The 24,282-nt window shown below is 42.7% G+C and overlaps 2 protein-coding genes across 2 annotated transcripts; both read right to left on the reverse strand.

The window, feature by feature from the left end:
* Positions 1 to 1,066: 1,066 nt before the first annotated feature.
* On the reverse strand, positions 1,067 to 24,146 carry syt12 (synaptotagmin XII). Its single transcript, XM_007546787.2, has 8 exons — positions 23,780 to 24,146; positions 11,293 to 11,353; positions 10,826 to 11,019; positions 9,383 to 9,769; positions 4,408 to 4,623; positions 3,589 to 3,709; positions 2,929 to 3,062; positions 1,067 to 2,051 (listed from the first exon to the last, which is right to left on the reverse strand). The coding sequence occupies exons 2-8, from the start codon at positions 11,336 to 11,338 to the stop codon at positions 1,878 to 1,880; spliced, it is 1,272 nt and encodes a 423-aa protein (XP_007546849.1). The 5' UTR covers positions 11,339 to 11,353; positions 23,780 to 24,146; the 3' UTR covers positions 1,067 to 1,877.
* LOC103134548 (pseudopodium-enriched atypical kinase 1) lies at positions 21,653 to 23,410 on the reverse strand (the record flags this gene model as incomplete). Its single annotated transcript, XM_007546832.1, has 1 exon — positions 21,653 to 23,410. A coding segment is annotated over one exon (1,356 nt), but the record flags the coding sequence as incomplete, so codon positions are not given.
* Positions 24,147 to 24,282: the final 136 nt, after the last annotated feature.

A 24,282-nucleotide genomic window follows, 5' to 3' on the forward strand; every position in this document is an offset into this window, starting at 1 on the left:
AAAGTGAGGCTTTCAACTCCTTCCTCTCGCTATGTCTGTTTAATACAAGTGTGACACAACTAATATGCTAATATAACATTCTCCCTTGGAATAAACCTTGGTACAAGTATTGACCACCACTGTGGCACATTACAGGCAGGCTGGGGTTTCCATAGAGTGACTTTCAATCAACCACATCAGGTGGTTAGGTCTCCAAGTTACTGCCTGTTAGAAAACATTTCTCTCTTTCTACTCACTGGATATCATCATCATATGAACTCACATTGCAACAGAAAACTTTACTTTTACTATTTTCTTCTTGTGTGTCCATTATGTTCAGTAAGAGTGATTTCTGAGTTCAGGGATCTTGTCGTTGTTCACTTGCAAGTTTTAACTGAGTTGTCAGCTGCCTACTGCTTCCTGTCTTTAATTCTTTTAATTTTAATTTTTTTTTAATTTGTTGAGGTCTGAAAGACAAGCCCAAAAGAGATAAACAAATAAATCAATCTCTTTTCATTTTTTTTTTAATTTGAAACAGCATTCACGCTATACACTGTATTCTTGAGGCACATTCACATCAGGTGCCAAGGATCTACATGCATGGCCAAATGTAGGCTACAGCTCTGTTGAATGCAAATTGTGACAATGAATGACAATATTGCTTCATTATTTGGCACATAGGAAATATATTTTTCTTCTGTATTACCATACATGTGTTATTTTTTTAACAGATTTGCAAAACGAGGAGTGAAATGAAGTTCCAACCGAACAAAATTAACAAAAACATTAAATTACACCGCAATGCCCGGGGTTGATTATGTGTTAATTCTCTGTACATTTAAAAGTTACAATAAAATACAACTGCACAAGTTTCTAGAGGATATCTCAGACAGATCAGAAGCCACGTTGACATTCTGGGCTTTGTGAACCTCGTCACGCTGCTGTGTCATCGAGGTTTTTTCCTCTCACACAAAATAAACTCATACAAAGGGGTTAGTATGATTTACATCACAAGTTAAATTCCCAGAGGAGTTTTGATTATAGTTAACTGGTCAGTGATGATATTTATGCTAAAGCTTGTTGTGTTTTTTTTTGTGTGAATAAGTTTAATGTTGGAAAAACATAATTTTGTACACAGAATTTTTGGAGGAACAACAAAAGTGAGAATGAGAGAAGAGAGTTACGGTGTTCTACTTTCCAAATCGGTTTATTGCGTTAAAAATATATTGACGGCCACCCTGAAACAACTGCTACAGATTACAATTATTTCACCTGGATAAAAGTACCTGGATATATATATTTTTAAATGTACAATAAATACAAAACAAACACCTTCTGTCAGTCTCACTCTTTACAAGCAACAGCTCAGAATCCACTAGGGAGCAATAAACCAATAAGGTGCAATCAATGACAAACGATTGTGTTTTTTTCCTGAAAGAGGAGCGACGTCCGCCCTGTCTGTCATTCTTATCTCAACAAACATGTGAGAGGCTACAACCAGAGTAGGCACCATGCAAGTACAGGGAATCTTCTTACCAAACACTTCAACCCAAACTCTAAGCTGAAAGTCCTGTGGAAGGAAGAAAAACATTTCATGTTCATGTCTCCTTCTGCTGCTTAATGGAGAACCAAACTTAGACTAAAATTGATTGATTACCACAGGATGGAAGTCTGTAATTAACCAAATATATTATATATATATTATTTTTTTACTTAGCCCTATTACATGAAGATGTGGTTTTAATTCCATTGTGGTACCAATAAAAATCGCTCACAAATCTACATCCTAACGTTGTAACACGGCACCAAACGAGAGTCCAAAGGAACGATAAGAGGATTTTCCATGGTGACGGTGTGTGTGTGTGTGTGTGTGTGTGTGTGAGTGTGTGTGTGTGTGGTTAGATCCTGCGCAGCGGGTGCCACATGGAGACGGGCTTCCTCAGCGTGGCCAGCATCTGGTTCCAGTGGGTGATCCCCATGCCGCTGGCCTCGGGGCCGATGATCACGTGGCCCAGGTTTTCGCCCCGCCCATCGTTGGTGGCCTCCGCCACGGTGACCCTCAGGGAGAGCTCCTGCCAGCAGAGCGACACGGTTACATAAACAGGCTCTGCAGACGTGACTCCACTTGTTTTTGAACAAATCTTTATGAAACTGACTGAAAAAAAAAAAACACATAAAAAAAAAACAAAGTTCTCTGATGATTTTATTGATTTTGACCTCAGTGGTAGATTGAGAGCAGAGGAAAGAGTTTTTGAGTGGAAAAGGTCAAATCTGTGGAATGTAGTGACATCTATTATGTGCAAACTGAAAACATATACAGAACTGATAGCCAATTTAGTCAAACAGAATAAAATAACTAGAGTGATTCAACTAGTTTGGTTCAGTAGACAGACATTTCCAAAAGCTTTTTTTGTTTTTTGTTACTTTTCCCATTTCTCCATGTCACCAACACAAACCAAAGTGGAGCATTCTTGTTAAATATAATAAACAGCATGCACGGATTTCAAACTTTGTTTCAAATAACCTGAACAGTGTAGCGTACATTTGTTTTTAACTCCACGCTGAGTAAATACTTTAAAACAAGTTTTTAAGGGGCGTGTCTCGATTGATTTAAAAAAAAAAATAAAAAGATATGTCCCTCGAGCACTCTCAGCAAAATGCTTGGGTGATATTAAGAGAATCATCTAGACTGCATATTAACCAGCCAGTGAAATGCCCTGGATCCTTGAGAAAAAAGAAAAAAAAATACAAACTCCATATATGCAAAACATTGAAAGTTTATCTTTTTAAAATTCTTCACGCTTACATTTTTTGGCAAACTGTGATTTTTTTTTCTAAACACTGTACCTTTTCATTCTACTGCCACTCATTTGTCTTGATTTTCTGGTTACTAATCAAGGCTACCCTCTTATTGATCAAATAAAACCAGTCTGCAGTCTGAAGCGTCACCTGCAGGACGGCGGACGGCACCGAGAAGATCATGGCCTCGTTGAAGATCGGGTTGGTGTCGTCTCGTTTCGTGGAGGTTTTCTTCTTGCTGATCTTTCTGCCGTCTTGGAGCAGATACACTTTGACAAACGGATCTAACAGTGGACAACCAGAGAGTTTCTTTACAGCAGCTTCTCCTGGCTCTCTATAACATTTCAGTTAGAATCAGCCATCCCCTTATTTTGCTAAAGCGTGCAAAGGAATTTCACAAGAGCAGACACGATTAGCTCAGGTGACCTTTACCCTTAGAACAAGCGAGACGAGTGATTTATAACTCAACTACCCGACTAGATGACGATCGATACGACCTCCCACATTTAATTCCTGCTAGCACTCAACGATGACACACTGTGTGAAACTTTTTAACCACTTTGCGATTTGAAAGCAGATGTAAAATGAAGAGTTTTGCACTGTGCCTTATATTTTTCAGCTGAGAGTTGCGAATTGTGTTGTAAACTTTTACAAACTTCTTTTCTTTTACACACACACACACACACACACACATATATATATATATATATATTAACATTTTGCAACGGTGATGCGCCACGATCACCTGCATGTAGATGAAACCCCTTTACATAATAAATAAAAACAACATTACATGTCGCCTCTCCTCACCTGCTGTGTTCTTCTCATTGGTCCATATTAGATTCTTGCACTTGGCCACGACCACCGTGAGGCGCTCTGCCGTCGGTAAGTAGCTGAGAGACAGCAAAATCTCCCCGACCGCATCCACGGCCTGCGGAGTCAAACAGGCAAAGGTAAGAAGCTCCTGCAGCTGGATTATAATCCTGACCTGCAGGTCAGTCACTGATAAGACGTGTGAACTAAAGCAGATGCTGCACCAGAAAATCTGACCACTTTCTGCAACAGATTCTGGAATGGAAAATCATAAAAGTCATTTAAGGGACTGAGCTAACATTTAGTCAACTAAAACTTAGCCACTCAAGCTCCTTAACTTTCTTATAGCTACAAAGACTGAGATATTTTTTGCAAAAAACAAAAAAGAATACCATTTAGTTATTTAACAAAAAAAAAAAATAAACAAAGTCTGACACATTTCATTTGGATGGGCTAAGACGCTGAATCTACAATCTTTATGTATCAAACCACAAACCTCTGGTTCTGCTATGCAGGCCTAAAGTTTCATATCTACATTCACTGCTTTTACTTTCTGTTTAACATCCCATGTGATTCATGATTGCTAAAGATGTGCTTAATGAATTTCAACTTCTACTGATGTTTGTTTATTAAAACGGACTTGTAGTTTTGTTTGGCGGCCAGCAGAGGGATCCAAACACCACTTCATGCTGTCTGCAACTTCCACAATGTAAACAGTGAAATGCTCCAATTACATTTTCCGTTTGGAAATTTAAATGAGTTTCAGATTGGAAGCTTATTTTCAGCAGCAATTCTTCCTGTCACTGAATGAAGGACCTTATTGACGTCCTGCAGGTAGAGCCAGGCGTTGAACGGCCTGATGGTCAGGTCCAGGTCCGACAGCTTCAGCTCGGCCAGGCCCGCGCTGATGTTCCGTTCGTCGGCGTCGATGCCAAACGCGGCGAAGCGCAGGCTGTACTCGTCCAGGGCGGATTGGTCCATGGGCACGGAGAAGCGCTCGTCAAAGATGACGGTGAAAGCGTTCGTCTGGACCTGCGGGAACGACGCAGAGAGAGGCTGAAATGTACCAGACTGTGAAACAAATGTTGATAAAGTAAGTACACCCCGTGATGAAATAGTTTGCAGAACGACGTCAGCAGTAAGAAGGTGAAGTGCTTGTTTTCTGTCGCCAAAATCAACGGAGGGAATCATTTTCCCACTGTTGACTCAGGACATGGAGGTTTGTTCATCCATTGGTCTCTTGAAGTTCTGAGCTTTGACTCAATCGGATCACTGCTACATCCTGGTTCTTTTACTCTTCAACCATTATGTTGAAGATTCGCTGCTGTGTTTGGGATCATCGCCTTTGCTGAACCAATTTTGGTCAAACTTCAGCTTTGGCTTCACATCTGACTCAAGATGCAAAGAAGAGTTTGTGGTTGGCTTAGTGACGCCACATGGGGCTCATCAGACAACCAGATTAAAATCCAATAGTAACTCTGGAGGAGCTGCAAAACTCCACAGCTTAAGTGGGAGAACCTGTTGACCGGACAACTATAAGTGATGCTCTCCACTACTTTTGGTCTCAATGCAAAGTTCTTTATGTGACCTCTGTAAATTCAATGTATTCATTTTAGACCAGCTGTAATTAAGAAGCTGTGATAACATGAAACTGTGATATTTTTACTTAAGGATACCTTCATAGTTTCATACCAGCCCATGTCCAGTTTGGAACAAAGAACTTAGAATAATTAGAATGGCCTAGTTAAAGCCCATACTTGAGTGCAACTGAGAGTCTTTGGCAAGAATTAAAAGTCCACAGATGCCCTCCATCCAATCTGACTGAGCTTCAGATAATTTATTAAAAATAATAATAGTAAAAAAAATAAAATAATTCAGTAAGACTTGCAGAAGCATCTTCCAGTCCCCCAAAAATGGAGAACTATTTACTTTCCACTTTGCAGTCATGCTTTTTTTTTTTTTGTTCTGATCTATCACATAAAATACGCTAAAGTAAAAGATTCTAAAAATAAAAGTTGAGGGAGTGTGAAATCTTTTACAAGACACTGTGGACTAAGGGTGTTTGGTTCTGATCGGCACAGACCAGAGAGTACTTAAGAACAAGTAACAGGTTTAGCTATTAAAGCTATTAAAGCTAATGCAACAGTCTGTATTTAACACTGTTGGGATGTTACTTAGCAACTAGTCACAGCAGAAAACGAAGAAAGAAATGACAGCTAGCTGTGTGGCATGAAAAAGAGAATATCAGTAAAAAAAAAAACATTTTAACAATCCTTGTTTTGTTCCTAAATGTTGATTTTGTGATGTGACTGAAAGTCAGAAAAGACATTTGAAAGAGTAACTGAGATCACTGGTAAATATAAACTAGTGGCAGTGCAATAAAACAGGTTAAAATCATAATAATAATACATAATAATCACATAATAATAATCATAAAATCATTATGTAAGCTTGGGGTCGTGATCTTGAACTTAAAGAAGACCATAACTGCCAAAAATCTGCACAAATAATAATAAAAAATGATCCAGAGGAGAAGTCTCTGTTTCTTCCAGCCTTTCCTGCTTTCACACTGAGGTTTTCATGCTGCCGTGTTGGCCTCGTCTCTCAGGAGACAACAATGACAATGGCAACACCAGGCAATAAAAAGAGTAAGTGTGTGTGGACAACTGTAAGTGTGAGTCACAGCAGAAATAGAAAGATTATTACAGGGGAGAATAAAGGCAAGAAGCTGCGGCAGCAAATATAAAGAAGACGAGATGAGAAGAGAAGGAAACAAAAGAAAAGGATTGTAGAGAGAGGCGGAGGGTAAATGGGGGGGAAAACAATAGTGATGACAAAGAGATGTGGGATAGGAGAATAAACAGGAGCAGGCAGAAGAAAGGAGCCTGCTTGACCGCTAATGAGTGAAGCTAATGTCAGGAACTCCTCAGAGTGTCGATGCTGCTGCATCAGTGGCTGCTGCCGTCGTTACGGCAGGATGGACACTTTGAAACGAAGAGAACGGCGAGCCGATAAGCCTGCGCATCCAACATGTCAGCCTGAAGAAACAGAGCCACACGGCGGAGAGATGACTCACAGCCAGCTGGGGCCGGGAGCAGGAAGTTCTGGCAACGAGGAGGTGGGAACAGAAGGCAGGTGGCAGGTGACGCAGGCGGAGGGACGCAGGCGGAGGGACGCAGGCGCTTTCCCTTCGTTTCGTATTAGAGGGCGGCGACGAAAATTAGCAGTGAATTTTATGGCAGCACTTTGAAAGGTGAACTATTAGCAGCTAAATATGAACGACTGCTAAATGAGGACAGCTCCTGGAACACAAATAATGAGGCAAAATAAAAAGCCAAATACAAGGTTACTAAAATCCCAGTATTTTCCGATCAGTGAACGTAGCATTAACGGGTCGCACCAACATCAACACACTTCGGTGTGGAAGTTGTTAGTGAATTAAGACTTAATCACCATACGTGTTTGTGTAAAAGGTATAAGAAGCAAGTTAAAGAAAGGTTAAAGTTTCATTTGGATTTCTGTGTCAGGGAAAACAAAGGGTTGAAAAAAGGGCCTACATTATCTAGGGAACACACAGACTGCGGTCACAGTAGGCAACCATGGTAATTGCTGGCATGATGCACTGTAGACGATTTAAAATGTCAGCTCAGTATTGTTTTTAATCTTTATTTTTTTAAAATAAAGCCATGTTTTATAGCAACTCCTCTCTTTCAGTGAGCAATGTCGGCTCTGCTTCCAATATGAATAATTAATGATCACCGACAGCAGGGAGGCTGGAATGAAATATTTTAAGTCCTGATGAGTATAGTTCATCACGAGAAATCCTAATCAGCTGCAGTGTGTTTTTGAAAACAGCAGACAGGAAATGGGTCACGCTCTGTGATGGGCGGTTGTGTAGTGGCAAATTGAGCGAGCTGAGATTTCATCAGTCCGTCGTGACAGTGAAACAATTTGAAATCCGCCTTCTTGACTCCAGCTCCCAAGGGTGCAGCTAGTGCAGCAAATGAAACCGGCTGCTGTGGAACCAGAAGCGACTGGCTTGTCAGGCGGTACGATCGCGCTCCAGGTCCCGCGGGACGGATCACTGTCACAGGGGAAACTCAGCTGGGGCTCCGATCTGAAACCACGTTCAAGAGAGTCCAAACTGTCCTCTATGTGAGACAGTGAGACGGTCTCAGGTCCCCAGGGTAAGATTACGCTTCTATCTTTAAAACTTAATGGCTCATAGGTCCACTGGGGTTGTCAAAAATGCTAATGATCCATTAAAACTATACCTTGATTTTGATTCGCTGTCTGATCTTGGTGGAGTCAAAATCTACTTTTTAGTGTAACAAAGTAATGTAAAATTTCCAATGACAGTATGGAAAACCTTCAGTAATTATGCTTTGATTGAGTTTGTGCCACATAATTTCTGGTGCATGACTGCAAAACCTCACCTATTGTCCACTTATTACACTCAGGTAATGTTGAAAAGTGTGCAAAATTCATGGCGTTGTATTTAGTCAAGACAGACGTTTTACTTGACGCCACTGATCTATTTTATATTTGCCAATCAAGTAGTTAAAGTTTAATGTCCTATGATCAGACTCTGAAGTGGTCAAGTAATTATTAGCTAAAGTCAGAGTGTGTCTGTTGGGGTTCCTTGGATTTGAGGCAAGTTATCCTTCATCAGTGCAGACAGAGCGTTTGCGTGGTGCAGCATGAGCATAAACAAGAAATGCTACTACTTTACTAACGATGTTGTGACAATGTTTTGATCTTTTTAAAAGATGTGCAGCAACATGATCTAGCTGGCGATCAAATAGCAAAAATTGCAGCATCAGAAGTGCAGAAAGGAGATGGTGGATTATTTAGCTTAAACTGTGTAGGTCCGTATCCCTTTAAAACACAAAGAAAATAATGGGGTTGTGAGGTTTTTCAAGTTAATACAGCCACTGTTGTAACTAAAATGTGGTCAAAATAACAATAATTTTGTACCTTGATCACAAACAATAAAAGGAAAATCCATTTTGTCATCTGCAGAACCAAAGTCAAAGGAGCAATGAAACTGCCAAATATCTTCTCTACTCTTGTCTTTTTTCCATCTGGATTTGCGTTTGCATCTCACAAAGTGATTCTTTGAGGAAGTTAGGTTTGGGTTTCTTTCTTTCATAAAGAGGCATCTTTGAGTACGAGCTCCTGGGTAAAGTTGAAGAAAATGCATTTCTGGCGACATGTTAATGTGATGTTCTGTTGTGTGTAAGAATGTGTTTCTTATGAAGATATTTTCTTGTCGTTCCTGAAGTGCAGACATATTACTTTCTCAATAGCAACTCGCTGGCTAGGAGAACTGCAGTGCTTAAAGCAGTTTTGGTATGTGCGTATGGAGGGATGTTTCTGCCACAATGCACACATTTTCAGTCTGAAAGCAGGACTTTCTTATCAAAACGTGTAAAACTTGTACTCAAAACTTCTGCTCTCTTTCAAATATTCACTCTGCTTTCTCAAACCTTTCTCCTCTTGCTCAAAACTTGTCTCTGCTCGGATCAAATTTCTGCTTGCAAACCTTTCTGCTTGCTTGCGAGTCATTTTGTGCTTGGAACAAAAAAGCACCGTCGCCTGGCAACCTCTTAGCCAATAGAATGAAAGTATTATACTGGGTGCGTTAGTTTTCTTCAGAGTTGAGAAGATAGACATGAAGTCCTACTTTAAAGGAAAGCTATAAAGTAACTAATCGAGCGTTTCCGTTTTATCGCATAAGGAAAAACAAGGCCAGCTCTAACTTTGCTGACATTCACGGAGAGGTCCTCACCCTTGTCACTCCCACGCTAAACTCCTCTGGCCCCAACGACACTCTGATGAAGCAACCGGGGAAGTCCCCTTCCTCCTTCTCCAGCAAGTCCTTTCCCTGGTGCAGGGTGATGTGGAGCAGCTGCCGAGACGCGTCGAACTCCAGGGTCACTTCAAGCTGGCCGACCGTGAAGTCGTGACCGAAGTTGTTGGCGATGGAGGAGATGGAGCTGAGCGAGTCGGTGGAGACGGAGCGGTTGAGCTGAGCCAAGCCCGTTGGGTCCAGCTCCCTGCTCATCAGCTCCAGGTGGCCCAGCTCCCTGAAGGCGTCGGGGGTGTCGCCGAGGGCCAGGCTGGGTTTACGGCTGGAGGTGGTGGAGGTGCGCCGGTGGTTGATGGCCGCCACTCTCTACAGGGAAGGAGGAGAGAGAAGGAGATGATTACGCAGAACTTCCTGTCTTAAAAAGCCTAAAAAGGTTAATATACTTTATTTTACTGGGAGTGTTTAGAATTTATAGAGCAGTGTTTCACTGTTTCTTTTCTGAGTCCTTTAGGTTTGTTTTTGGCCTCTCGTGGTAAAATTCAAGCGATGTCCTATTGTGGTCTTAATCGAGACAATTTAAACGATTCGCATCAGTTTTCCTGATAAAACTCAGCTCTCAGTACCAGCTGCTGTTGAACTGTCTGAGACTGTCCTCTAACGAATCTGTGTTTTCCAGAACAATCACAGTTTTCATTAAGGTCAAAGAGAGTCTACACTGGCTGCCGTAGCTTCCTGACTATGTGTCATGTGACCTGCTCAATGCGCTGTGCTCTGACCACTGTTTGTGTCAGAACTGTGTAGAAAGCAGCTGAAACACTCGTCACTAAACTGCATGATGTTCAAAGAAAATATTCTGAAGCAGGTGATCAACATTTTACTTAGGTTTTATCCACATATCTTAACTAGAACCACATTTAAATATCTCATATTCCAAATAATCAACAGGTAATATGAAAACAGCAAGTCAATGTTAGCCTAGCACTTTACCAAACTATTCTACATCAAGGGGTTTATTGAGGACTAGATGGATGATTTGCATCAAATATGTTAATAGATGCAAAAGGCTGCCCAACAGGATCTCCTGCTGGGACAAAATATTTTTCAGCATCAATAAAAATGGATCCCACTGGATCCAGAACATCACTGGTGAAGTGGAACTCAGTTACAATGAATGTAACCCATGTAAAGTTGATGAAATGCAGTGTGATACTTTACTGTACTTAAAAGTTGCTGAGTTTTCAATTATAGACTCTGAATCAATTTTAATGAAATATTAGACTGGTACTTATTAATGAATACCTAAGCTTAGAATTGGTGTAAAAAAAAACAACAACCAAAAAACTAGATGCGAAATAAAAATAACCACATATAAGAAAAGAGTTGGAAGTTCCTTTTTTTTTGTGAAGATTAAACAAATATTACCTTTTGTCTGACTTCTGAGAAGGAGTTTCCATATTTCTCTTGCAGATATCTGTAGTCAAAATTGGGGAAGGGTGAAGGAGCGGGGAAGGTTCCAGATTTCCACAGCTTCCAGATGTTGAGTCCCGCCGCACCAAGCAGCACCAAGAAGCCCACCATGTAAATCCCCACCTCCCAGCCTGGTGGGTTCTGCACCACTGGATCACATGGGAAAAAACAAACCGGTCCTCAAAGCCGTTCTGAGGCTTTATTGACAAAAAAAAAGCCTCAGAACCAAAAGCATTTAATGATTGAGAGTAGAAAATAAACAATGAAAGAGTTTCTGAGTATCAGGCTCTGCATCTGAGCAGAGAGAGTGGGTGGGAACAAACGCAACACCTCAAGTCTAAATAAATATAAAAAAAATTGAGACAAAAACACATTATGCTCTCGTACATGCAGTAGTGTGGACAGATTCATGACATACTCACCACTCAAACGGTAGCCTGATAAATCCTCGCTTTCAGCCGAGGACATGGTGTCTCATCCAGCCTGCAGGAACAAAACAAACCAGAAATCTGTTGAGTCAAATTCACATCAGAGCTCATCAAAAGTTTCATTTGAACAACGATAACAGTGTGAAGCAGCACCAGCCTCCACAGAAACGTGAAACGCTCATTCGCTTTCACAACGTGTCGATCTAAATCACTTCAACCTGAATCACAGTTAATGTGTCTGCCCCAACCAGTGTAAGGATACAGGACAGAAACACTATCAGAACCTAACACCATCCGACATCCATGGCAACAGGCGGTGTGCGAGTACAACCACACGGATCCAACAGCCCACTTAGGAAAATTGCTAAAAGTAGACATGGACAGAGAAAGTGGCTCCTGACCAGATTTCTAACATTTCCAGCTCCGTTGATCCATTTTGGTGACCAAAAATGCAATCTTCTAGTCAGCGAACACACCATACACTGGTGCTGGAGCTAACGGCACCCTTAAAGGTGGATGCTGTTTATGTCAATGTCCACTCTGAGGTAAGTGTTTACATTGCAGATTACTGGGAGGATGTTGATTCAAAACCAACTCCTTCGAAATCAAGTGAAATAAGCAGCTGCCAAGTTGCATAATACAGAAAAACCCTACGAGACGAGACAAAGACTTACTCCCAAGCATTAGCCGTTATGCCAGCACATAATTGGGTTTGGTTTAGTTGTTGGTGTGTGGGATATCGAAGGATTTGCCTCAGGTTCCTGGTTCCACGTAGCCAGAGCTCAAGTTTCTGTTCTGCAGCTCTTCGATGATTCCCAAAGGCATCCGGCCTCCTTTGTCTCAACCACTTGTTTCTGCCATCAGTGACGTAAGGAAGGTCATTTTATTTCTATAGCACATTTTCAGCAACAACACAGTTCAAAGTGCTTTACATGAATTAAACGGAAATACAAACAAAACAATAAACCACAGGAAAGAGCTAAAAGAGAAAAAAAAAACAAGCAAAAGAAAGATGGCATAAAACTAATTGTTGGTTCTCCATGTTTGATTCTATGAAGTAGATGGTGTTGAATGTTGATCTAAAGTATGTAAACTAAATGTTCCTGTTCTGGAAGTTTGTTTCTCTGACTTCCAAGTTTGTTCTAATTCCTGTTCTGGGTTGCAAGATAATTATAAGTACTCCGTAATTTATAAGCTAGAGGGAGTTTCTCTGGTAAAACTAATATGAGTTTTTCTGCATAATAATCTAAAAAGTATAACATTGGTCTAAATAGCGAGTAATCCACATTTTCTAAACATAATCAACTAACACAAAGGAATAGAAACACCAGGAGTTTGAGGGAAAGCCGCCAAATCAAGTCGGTTCCTGTGACCTCCAGGTCATCCAGGATCCTACAAACAAGGCTCCACTTCCTGTTTCTTATAGTTCCTGTTTTTAAGTTTCTTTCTTCTGGTTGGACCTGCCATCCATACGTCTTGAGTGTTTCTCTACCAGGAACTGACAGCTGCCTCACCCTGTGCGTATTGTGAACTCATGTTGCTATAGTTATTTATCATGTAGCACAAAGTCTCCCCAACCGTTATCCTTGTGAAAAAGCACAAAAGAGCGTTTTTCTGCATCGCCGTCTTCTAAGCAAAGCTGAGCAGCTATAAAACCGATGGGTGCTGGCCTGTGTGTGACTCATTCCTCCTCTCCTCCTCCCTGCTTGTTGGAATCTCCCCCATATCGCAGCAGCTTGGGGGAAACGGGAGCATTACACTAATGATGTATAGAAACATTGGGGGAGGGCTGCAGGCTGTGTGTTTGTTTCTTTTTTTCCAACCAAACACTTTGGAGAACACAACCCATGCAGGCAGGCCGGCGAAAGAGGCTGGTGCAGTGCAGGGCGTGTGCCTGATGAGCCATTAGGCAGGCAAAGAGGATCTCTAACAGGGAGGGAATCTTCTCCAGTGTCTGTGCTCAGCATGGTCCACATCAGCTCACATACACTGACTTAAGAGCAGATTGCATTAGGACAGAAATAGAACAGAAAGAATGCACTCAACAGGAACTCTGGTCATTTGTTTTCGGATCCAGTCAGACTGAGGAGTTTGTTTGATCAATCAAATCCCTCTTACATAGTGATTCCTAAAGTCTTTTCTCTGATGGAGCATCACGATCCTGAATCCTTTAAAGTCAGGAAGCCGATTATTTGGATATTCTCTGTTTGGGAAGCACTGCTACTGGTCAACTTGGCTCTGTAACCGCTGAGCATTAAAAGATGCTTCAGCCACAAAGCTAGCATTATTTTAAAACAGGCATTGGTAACAAGCTACAACATGTCTGCATGTCTGTCTGGAAATGAAATGGCCTGCAAAGTCCAGACGCACTGAGAAGCAAATTCATTATGCCAAAAAGAAAAAGAAGCTAATCTGGACTTCAGACGGAGCGTAGCAGACGCTTATTGTGAGGATGAAGTCTGCAGGGTCATTTCCAAACGTTTCTTGGTGTCTAGAACAGATGTACAATGCATTACTGCGAAACACCAGGAGACAAATTCAGTTGCAAAGAAACCTGGGTGAGCCTGTAAGAGCAGCATTTCAAAAACTGGAGAGAAAAATAACCAGAAACGTCAACAATGATCTCGGAGCTTCTGCCGAGGTTTGTGTCCATCAGCTGGGCTCAAGTGTCAAGGGAGATGTTCTTAAGTACGACTGTCACGATTACAAATTTTGCTGGACGATAAATTGTCAGAGAAATTATCGCAATAAACGATAATATTGTTGTTGTTTGGAGACAATTTTCAAATAATGTAATGGTGTAATGGCCTAAAAATGCAAGAACATGTTCTTAAAGATTGATAAACTTTAAATCCGAACAAACATTTAACACTGGAACTGGAGGACATTTAAAATATCCAAAATAAATAAACAAAACAACAGAAACAACAAATTAAATTCATTTATAGAGTCTCTGTAAACAAAATTGTCCTTCAAAAAAAGGCCTGGTTGAGACCAAAACACCAGATTGAAGACTTTTATCACCCAGTTTTTGGTAGAAAGACAAAAACAAAATAAATCATGCAAATAGAAATCACTGAGCTCACTTTAATTTATCATGCTATTGATTTATTTATTCTTTATTTATCGTTTATGTGACAGGAATGTTTGGAAGAGCTCTTCATTGTGGAGGACTTCAAAAGCTCCATTGATCAAGCAATGGCACATCAACACCCGACTGACGCTTACCACTCAACATCTGAAACATGGTGATCTGTCCCGAAGTCTGCTCTTTGGTCTGATGAGACTAAACTTGAGAGAGAAGCCTTCAAGCCAAAAATCACATTTTCCACTGATTAAATGGCGGAAGCATCATATCATGGGGCGGTTTCGCTTCACTGGTGTTCAAGGGATCATTTTGAAGATTACTTTAAAGGAATCAGCTGTAAGTCTTACTTCAGGTCACCACTGGATGTTTCAGCAAGATAATGGTGGAAAGCACAGCTCCCAGTTGGTCAAAAGCCTTTTGAAGGACACAAACCATAAGCAATGAGGTTGAAGTAACAGCTTAAGACAGATTTCAAAGGTACAATAGACCCTCTAGCGAAAATAACAAATGGAGTCCAATACATAAAATTAACCAATGATTGAAATCTGGGGATGAATGATAGCTGACCTGTTTCAGGAGCACAAGATCCCTAATGAACTAATGATGTTGGATACCAAGAGTTACAAACTCAAACACATCTATACACCAATGTGCAGAGCAGTAGGGATGTTTAGGTCAAGGGTTAAATGCACACAGCTAGAATCGAACAACCTTTCTATTGCGAGACGAGAACTCAGCCCACTGAGCCACAGTCACCCCTGTGGGAGAGTAGAATAGTTTTTGCTGGAGCTGAATATTGAACAGCTTTGATCAATAAGAAGAGACACCAGGACTGATGGGTTTTGTCTTAAGCACAAACTAGCACAGGTTAAAAGTGATGAAAGGTCAGATAAGGAACGAAAAAGACACAGATGAGACGGATAATGGAAACAAAGCAGGTGACTGCTGTCAGAGAAACAAAGAGCGGTGTGCCTGCGCTGACAGAGGAATGAGGAACGCTGTGTGGGAGGAACAGACGGAGAACAGGCCATCAGCCGCTCTCTCTCACCTCTCTCCCGCTCGCTTCCTCGACAACCTGATCAATCAATTCGGCTTTTAATCTCCTCCAATGACATCAGAATCAAATTACCAGCCTCGCTGCCATGCTGGGATATCACACAACACCCGCAGTCCATGTTCGGCCGGCTGGGCCATGTGTCTCTCTCCTGCACTCGGTGTCCTCCGTACCACAGGTTGGACAAATCCGGCTGCGCTTTGACTTTCTGCTTTAATTCATTTAATGCATGGTTTAAGTTAAAGAAGCACCCACTGGCACAAGTTTTTAAATCTCAGTGCTGGCACCGACGGAGGAAAAATCTGCACACAGCAGCAAGATGCCCCATTACCTCAGATAAAACAATAAACCTGTAGCTCACAGCCTTGGAATATCCAACCATGACATGTAAGACTTATTACTAACTAATCATTTATTTCCTTATATTGTAATGATGGTCAGTGTTGTCAAACACTTAACTTTTAATCTCTTAGTCTTTTTATGGTGCTTTCGGTGTAATGAATTTCTCTGTGTGGCCTTTCAGCTCGCTTTGGTCCACATTCATTTTCCTGATATCTTAAATGATTTCTCTTCTTTTTCCCACAATGTCACAGAAGGAAGCAGTGAGTTTGAAATGAAGCTTTAAGATACATCCATATTTTCCGTAGCATTTTTAAGGAAAATGTTAAATGCTTACAAAGACTCAGCATCCTCATCTGGGTTAGCATAGCAGTGCTAGCGTATGCAAACCAAATCCAGTTCAGGATGCAGAGGACAGCATCATCACAATGCTTGTCCACTGAGCTAATACAGCATACAGCATGAAGGAACTGCCATCATCTGTCTGATTGTCACATTCATTTATATGAGCTCCATGGAAACGAAAGCATAAAATGAATTGGCTGTTGGAGCCAATCATTTGGGTACCATCAATGCTTCAGAGCTTTATGGCAATCCATCTATTTCAGGCCTTTAAAGCTGGAGGGACCAGAATGACCCGTTTTCTCTTAACAGATGCTTTAACCGTCCCTGAGAGTTCGTCTCCGCCTGTTACGTCCTCTGCATCCGCCCTCCTGTTCAGAGAAACGCGCAGGGTGTCTTGACCCCTTTTCTCCTTAGCCCAGTTTAAAGCTCCAACAGATCTGAAAAGTGAACAGTGAGCATAAACGTCACCTGAGCCTGTGCAAACACACTAAACCTGTCTCCATAAAAACATACACTTAACTTCTACGACGGCCTGGAGGTTTCAGTTCTGCTGGTTAAGGTGACGTCTGCCACACCTTTGTTCAGCAGTTTAACGTTAACAATGATTTACAGCCCCATCACTGCCATCTTTTAGCCAAAGTTTAAGAAAAATCAGTCTCCTCATCTGCTCTCATCTCTGCAGACAGTCCCTGCCTGTTTTACATTGAAGACGCAGTTTCCATCTCTCCCAGGTGTCATTTCATTTAACTCGGGAGAAAGAATGAATTCAATATTTCCTCTCAGACTTGCACAGGAATGCTCTCAGTGAGTTTTATGACTCCAGAATTAGGTTTTTAAGGGTTTCACTGGTACTGATGGGTCCCATTGTAAGTCCATTGTCTAGGAAATTAAATGAAAACCTTCATGTGCTGCTTTATATTGAAAATGTATTCATGGCAAATGAAGTTTACCACATTTATGGAAAAACTTCAAAAACCCTAATGGCTTTTTTATGTGTTAGACCAACCCAGAGTAGCGTATAGAAAAGAACTACATCGTTTTCAAGTCTTTACTTTCCCAAAAAACAATCTAAACACACATTCAGGTCCCTCTACTCTGATTTCTGAGTAACTAATTGCCGTCACAACATATATGATCAATAAACAGACATCACATTTGTGTAATTTAATCTAAGCGGTAATCCAGATGTTGGGTGAAGGTTTCAAAGGTTTGTTAAAGGAAACTATAAATACGACGAGGAATATGCTTTGGTTAGATGTTTGAAGGAAGCCTAAAAAGTTCATTTTAGGTGGATGACCTTTTCATGACCTCCGGAAACATTTCTTAATATCTTTAAAATGACAGCGCCACAAACGAAAAATTTTGCTGCACAAACGTTTGACACCAATTCTGTCTGATTTGAAGAAGGCGTGTGTTTGTGGGGAGGCAACTTCACTCAGGTTTATGCAACAGCATCATGCTGTGGGGATTCTCTTCTATGACCATTACAGGGAAACGTCTCAAATTTGACAGGAAGATGGTTTGAGCTACACACAGCAGCATCCTGTTAGGACTCTGCAGAGCAAATATTCAGCCAGAACTGATGTGGAACGATTGAAGTTGAAGCATATTCAAGTGTTAAAATATGTCCCAGTCAAAGTCCAGATCAAAGTGGATAATCTGTTGCAAAAAAGTTTTAAAAAATTCATCGCTTTTTAATCTCGACTCTCGGATCGGTAAATTAGTGTTAAAGCAAAAACAATCAATCAAGTGTCAAGTGTTGCCCCCGATCACACTAACAAATTAAAGCTACCACTTATGAGATTAACAACCCAACAATTAAGTTAATACACGACGGTGAAAGCACTTAGTGCTGCAGAAACGTCTGTAAGAGCTGACCTAATGTTTTGGACAGAAACCCGCCCACCGTCTGCAGGCCAGATTTCAAACAAATGAGGAAATCTGGGAGTCATTGTGGATCCAGTTTGATAACCACACTTTTATACTTTATACTTTCTCTTTGCATCTTTATTGGTGCACTTAAAAAAAAACGACAACAAAAAATCCTTTTAGCTCTGAAGCAAGCTGACTTCTCAGTTCTTCTCACCTTTGGTCCTAAACGGTCCAAGTGATTTATCTCCAGCCTATTCGCTGCATCTATAGGCCTTTCAAAAGATTTGAGCTGCAGCTACATTTGGCAGCAACCTGCACTGACCGCAGGCGTACGCCATAAAAAAAAAAAGGCAATCCATCACATGATCTATTCTGGAAATATTAGCTGTGATACATCAAGACCCAAGCCACCAGTTAGGAAAGACCAGGCTCATAACGCGGATGGGCTTCTGAGGACTCACAAAGTCTCACGTCTTCAGTTTTCATCTTAGTGCTTCCCTAATGTAATAATACTTCTAATGAGTCCAGAAAGGAAGGGGAAATGTGTGTGTGTGTGTGTGTGTGTGTGTGTGTGTGTGTGTGTGTGTGTGTGTGGGAATGAGAGAAACCGCGAGGAGGCGGGGTCCGTGTTAAAGGAATAGCTGAGATGATTGCGAGTGCCGGTGAAGGAATTGAGTTCTGAGCGGCTCGTATTTCAGCTGAGTGAAGGCGGAGTAACAGCCACTCCTTCACATAGGAACAGATCATTGAGAAGCTATCAAACCCCCCAAACGTGAGGGAGAACAGAGACGATGCATCAGAACACATCACCGTGACGTAGCGGTCCGCAAATCTGGCCGCTGCTACAGAAACCCCCAGTGGAAGTTCTGTTTTCCATGAATGAGACTTTTTGTAGCAACAAACAAACTCCGCAGGTAATCGAAACAAAACCCATCCATCAGGTGAAACATGCAAGGGTTGCAAAATTCTCAGCAAGTTTGAAACTCTCCAGGGGTTTCAATTTATGAGAGATTTAAGGAAATTAATAGAAATAAACCTGAAGTAGTGAAGGTTGAATTTTAAATACATTTGGGAAAAATACTTTATTTTGTAAAATCTTGACTATAAGAACCACATTTCATGCAAATACACTCGTATTTAGGCTAGCATTCTGCTTTCTGAAGCAGCATTGAGGCTACGTCCCCTACTGGAATGCTGCACTTTTCTATTGATCTCTAAAACCCAGAAAGCCACATGTTGGATATTATTGGTAAATGGCTTTGAACTTGTATAGCCAGAGGACCCCAGAGTGCTTCCCTCCCACCTATTGGGTAAATATTCTCCCGATCAAAATGTTATGGCCAGTTGAAAAACGGCAAGAATTCACGTTTTGCACTTTTGAACCTTAAGAAGGTTCTAAGTGCAGCTTCAAAATGCAAAATGAAGAGATGGGAGTGAGACAAAAAAAAACCCGAGTAAGCATTTATTGCAAAGCATTAAACTGAAACAGGCAGTAGCCATGAAACATTTAAGGCCATATCTCAAAAATTGAGATAAAAGTTTCAAAAAAGGACTAATTAGTGGCTGTCATTCTTGTTGTTTACCTCAAAGAGTGCTCAGTGTTTGTGGAAGTAAACATGGATGCTAACGGTGGAGCTTAGCTTACACAGTTGAACGGAGCAACATATTAACAACTCAATCCTCATTATAATCCGTCATGGATGTTGTTTTTCTTTCCGCTTGTGCGCATCAGGACGCAGAATAGTGACGTTTGTCGAGTATGACTGACGTTCAGGTTGGATGAACGCGACCTGGACTTTAGGTCACATTTGAATCAGATGCGTATTGGATCCCCAAGCAGCCTGAGTCGCATTCGAAAAGAATCCGACCTGTGCTGTTCAGACTGTCGTGAAAAGATCAGATACAGGCCGCATTACATCAAAAAGAAAAAAATAAATAACATAATTCACGTTAGAATGGCCCAGTCAAAGTCCAAATCTAAATCAAACTGAGAATCTTTGACTTGAAAGCTGTCCAGTCTGCCTGAACTTAAACTAGAAAAACAGGTGAATATTTTGGCCTATTGGTGCAAAAGACTGATATGAGGGTGATGGATACAAAGATATGCTGCTTTCTCTGCTGGTCTATCCCATGGTTTGTGTTTGTATCAGGACCAAACAGTGTGGACACATTAGCATGACAGCATGAGCATCCAGAAGGTGCCAGAAGCCCCTCGGCTGCCTCTGAGACAGAACCGGAGGGAGGATTAAACCACATTACGGCGTGTTGCTACGGTGAGCATCATCTAATGGGATTACCCGAAATTAAAAGCTCAAGCAGCATCGTTTTCATCACCGTGCACGCACTGATTCCCAGGATCGACCCTGGAGACAACAGTCTGCGTATGAGCTGCAGGTTGCATAACGTCTGAACGGTTTCCTACCTTTCCAGATTAGAGCCTCCTTTGAATGAGGATTTAGAGTCAAATGGTGCTAACCAAAATCTGGATTAGTCATCAATAAGACAGTGGGACGGCCTCCATTAGTGTCTGTCACTGTAGAAAACAGATCCTCAGAGGAACAGGCTGAGTTTGAAGAATCTGGTTTTGAAGTTTCTTACAAACATAAATCTGAAAAGTGTGGGGATGATTTAGATACTCTCAAGTTGGAAGAACTGTGTGTGAACAGCAATTAGTTATTTCACAAGTCTTGCCGCAGGGACCAAATTGGATTTAACTTTGGACTTTGACTGGGCCGTTCTAATGTATGTACATTCTCCAACAGGTTTGTCAAGTATTTATCTCTTTTTTGTTAGTTAACAATTTTCCCCCTGACTTGTCTGCTGTTTTTTTGCTCCACTGATGCAGAAGTCACATGTGGGGTACCACGGGGTTCAACTCTCTGACCCCTCCCATTTACACGCTCCAGTAAATGGGAGCGTTACCATAGCTACGCAGATGATACACAGCTCTACATTACAGTGTCAGCAGGTGACTGTGTGACTTGGTTCTGCTCTGCAAACCCAGAACCAGAACCAAACATGGAGAAGCAGCATTCAGCTTCTACTCACCACAAATCTGGAAGAAACATCCAGAAAACTGCAAAACTTCTGAAACACTGATTTCCTTTAAATCTGAAGACCCACCAGTCTAGAGTTGCCTTTGATTAACAGTAAGTGAAACATTGTGATGTATATTTGACAAAATGTAATTTTAGTTGCTTTTCTCATGATTGGTTACTGTTTTATGTTTTTATGGTGTGAAGCACTTTGCACTGCCTTGTTCCTTAAATGAGCTACACGATTAAACTTGACTTTGTTCTCTAAAAGTCTTAGGACTTCGCAGAGCAGCTGGATTAATACTGAGATTAAATTAAATTGGCTAATTAAGTAACTTCAGGTTGCATCCTTCACGCCTGACCTGCTCTAAGTTCCTTCAACTGGATTTGAGCCACAGGATGCTGCAGCCTGGACCGCCACATCTGGAAACAACCTGTTCCCTCCTGTAACAACACAAACCAACTGGATCCTGATTGTAAGGCAGGGAGAGGAAAAAGCCCCTTTCAGTTCCGGGAGATGCGTTAAGGGGGGCAGTTACCTGCTTTAAGACAATCCCGTCAACAAAAGCAGCAGGATGAGAGGAAAGAGGCAGGCGATTGTGTGTGTGTGTGTGTGTGTGNTTTTTTAAATTCAACCCTAAAATTAATCTAATCCGTGATGATCTCGGCGCTAAGAGCGTTCTAAAGAACTTCGTCTTTGCAGAACATTAAAGAACCTGATGGATAAAATCTCCTTGCATGTTTGGTAACTTGTTGCTGCTTCTGGTCAGATTGACTCCTGCAGACTTCCTGTGCTTCGGCTCGTCACTGAACTTGATTTAAGAACATTGCAGTAATGGGATCTGATCATGAGGTCGTGCTGTTTGCTTGATGAGATGCCGTCTCTCTCGCCGTGTGGTCCGACGGGGAAAACAAACAGCTCCACGTTCGGCTGGCGCTCACTGTTAGCTTACATCACACTTCATCAGCTGAAGGGAGCAGAGATAGAGGGGAAGAAGTTGGAGGTGTTGCCATAGTAACAGTTTAGAGTTGCTGTGGCTGAGCCAGGCGGTGGGCGTGCGCCAGATGTGTTTGGGTTTGGTTCTGGTTGTGGGGCTGCTGCTGCGGCTGCTGCAGGATGTGGACCACACGGCCCAGGCTGTCCGTGGTGGCGAAGGCCAGGTACTGGCAGCACAGCCAGTCCTCCAGGCTCACGCTGCAGGCCGTGTCCAGTGAACGCTCCGCAAACTTTATCATCATCAGCGTCCGCTTAAGGTCCAACCAGTTCTGCAGCGTTGCTTCCCGTTGGCTGGCGGTGGCCCCCGACACGGGGCCGGCACCGCTGCCGCAGCCCAGGGCCTGGAACAGGTCCTCCCGCGGCCCCCAGAGCAGGCACTGCAGGCAGGCGCGCGCCTCGGACATCTGGATCCGCTCCGACGGGTTGACTGTCAGCAGCAGCCTGGCCAGCTGCTGCAGCCCCTGGGAGTACAGCGACCTGACGGGCAGCGGCGGCAGGTCCGCCCAGGTGTACTCTCGCTCCTTCAGGTCCGGCGTCTCCTCGAACGGGTTGGGTCTATGCAGCATCTCGTAGATGAGAATCCCAGTCTGGAACTCGTCACACTTGCGGTACTGCGTGGCCGTGATGATCTCGGGCGCTAGCCGCGACTGGTCGCGCAGCGTTTCCTGGTTGGCCGCCATGAGGCTGCTCTTCTGCTTGGCTTGGGAGAAGTTGCTGATGATGAGGCGTGCGGGGCAGGTGGAGGCGGCGGCGGCCGAGGCCCCCGAGCCGTTGCTGCTGCTGTTGTTGTTGGGCTCGAGCACGTCCAGGTTCCAGGGGTTGCCGGGCTGGCAGTGGACCAGCAGCAGGTTCTCCAGCCGCAGGTCGCAGTGCGTGACGTGGTAGGGCTTCATGTGCTCCAGGCCGCAGCAGAGCTGCAGCAGCAGGAGGCACACCTGACGTTCGTACAGCTCGGGGTTGTGAGCGTGCCGGGCCGCGCCCTCCCCCACGAAGTCCGCCACCGTCTGAAAGGGCACCTCGCGCGTTATGACCACCACTCGGCTCCTCAGCTGACCCGCTGAGTTCATGTTCCCCGCCGCCGGGACCTCATCCAACTTAGCTTTCGACGCTTCAGAGTCTGTCGGTTTTGTGTCCATCTCTGTCTGTCCTTCATGATTCTTGTCTCTCTGCTTCTCCTCCTCCTGCTGCTTCTCTTCATCTTCTCTCTCCTCTTCCTCTTCCCAAGGCAGCAGTCGGGCGGGGACGTCAGCCAGGAAGTGTCCGCAGTCCTGCTGGATGTTGAAGTGCACCGGGAGGCTCTGTCTCACCGCCAGGCTGTGGAAAAACTGCTGCTGCGTCTCCTTCACATGACTGCGACAGATCTGCAGATCAAAAACAGCAGATTTTAATTTTTACCATTTCCTTTACTTATAGCTTCTGTACTTTTTATTCGTTTTTTAAATTGTTTTACAAAAAAGGCAACATTTAAGCCTTTTGCAGTAAGCAGTTAAACAATTGATAGTATGTTAAAACAAAATGAATTTCCATTCTGGTGTTTAATCATTTTTCAAGGGCATTTTTGTTTTTGAAAACTTCACAATCCATTTTATTTATGGCTTTGGTCATGTTTTTTTTTTTTGTTTTTATTATTTTTATTTAATGGTTTTGATTATGTTGGATATCTAAAATATATTCCATTTAGTTTCAATGTAAATGTTCTTCACAAAATTTAAGTTTATTGGTATTTGAGAGGCCAAATTNGAGGAGCTTACTCGGGGTTTTCTTTTGGTGCAGTAGAGAGAAAGGGGGGAGGAGGAGAGCAACTCCACCGCTCTCCCTTCTTCAGGCGACTCTCTCCATCCAGCGACTCCAGCGGTGTTCGGGGTTTATTTTACCCCCGGTGGGGGGTAGGAGGAGGGACGAGGAGGTAGAGAAACAGCGTTCACGCTTCTTCTTCTTTCTCAGAGGAAATAGGAGGCCCTGGGTTTCTCCAGTCAACTCAGAGGTCCGTCTCTGCCGCCTGATGCATCCCTGCTGCAGCTCAGCCCAGTCTGCACAAGCAAAGTCCCTCCCCTGCAGCGCAACCTGAACCGGTCCAGGATGCGAGAGGAACGCGTCCACCGCCTCCCGCTGCTGATGCTGATCCGCTCACACACACACACACAAAGAGAGAGAGAGAGAGAGAGAGAGATGGAGGCTGCAGGAGCTGGCTACCTGCTTCGCTACACACACAAACACACACCGTACGCCGCGATTACGCAACGCAATCAGAGGG

This window comes from Poecilia formosa, unplaced genomic scaffold, assembly GCF_000485575.1.
Source record: "Poecilia formosa unplaced genomic scaffold, Poecilia_formosa-5.1.2 Scaffold17, whole genome shotgun sequence".
NCBI lineage: Eukaryota > Metazoa > Chordata > Actinopteri > Cyprinodontiformes > Poeciliidae > Poecilia > Poecilia formosa.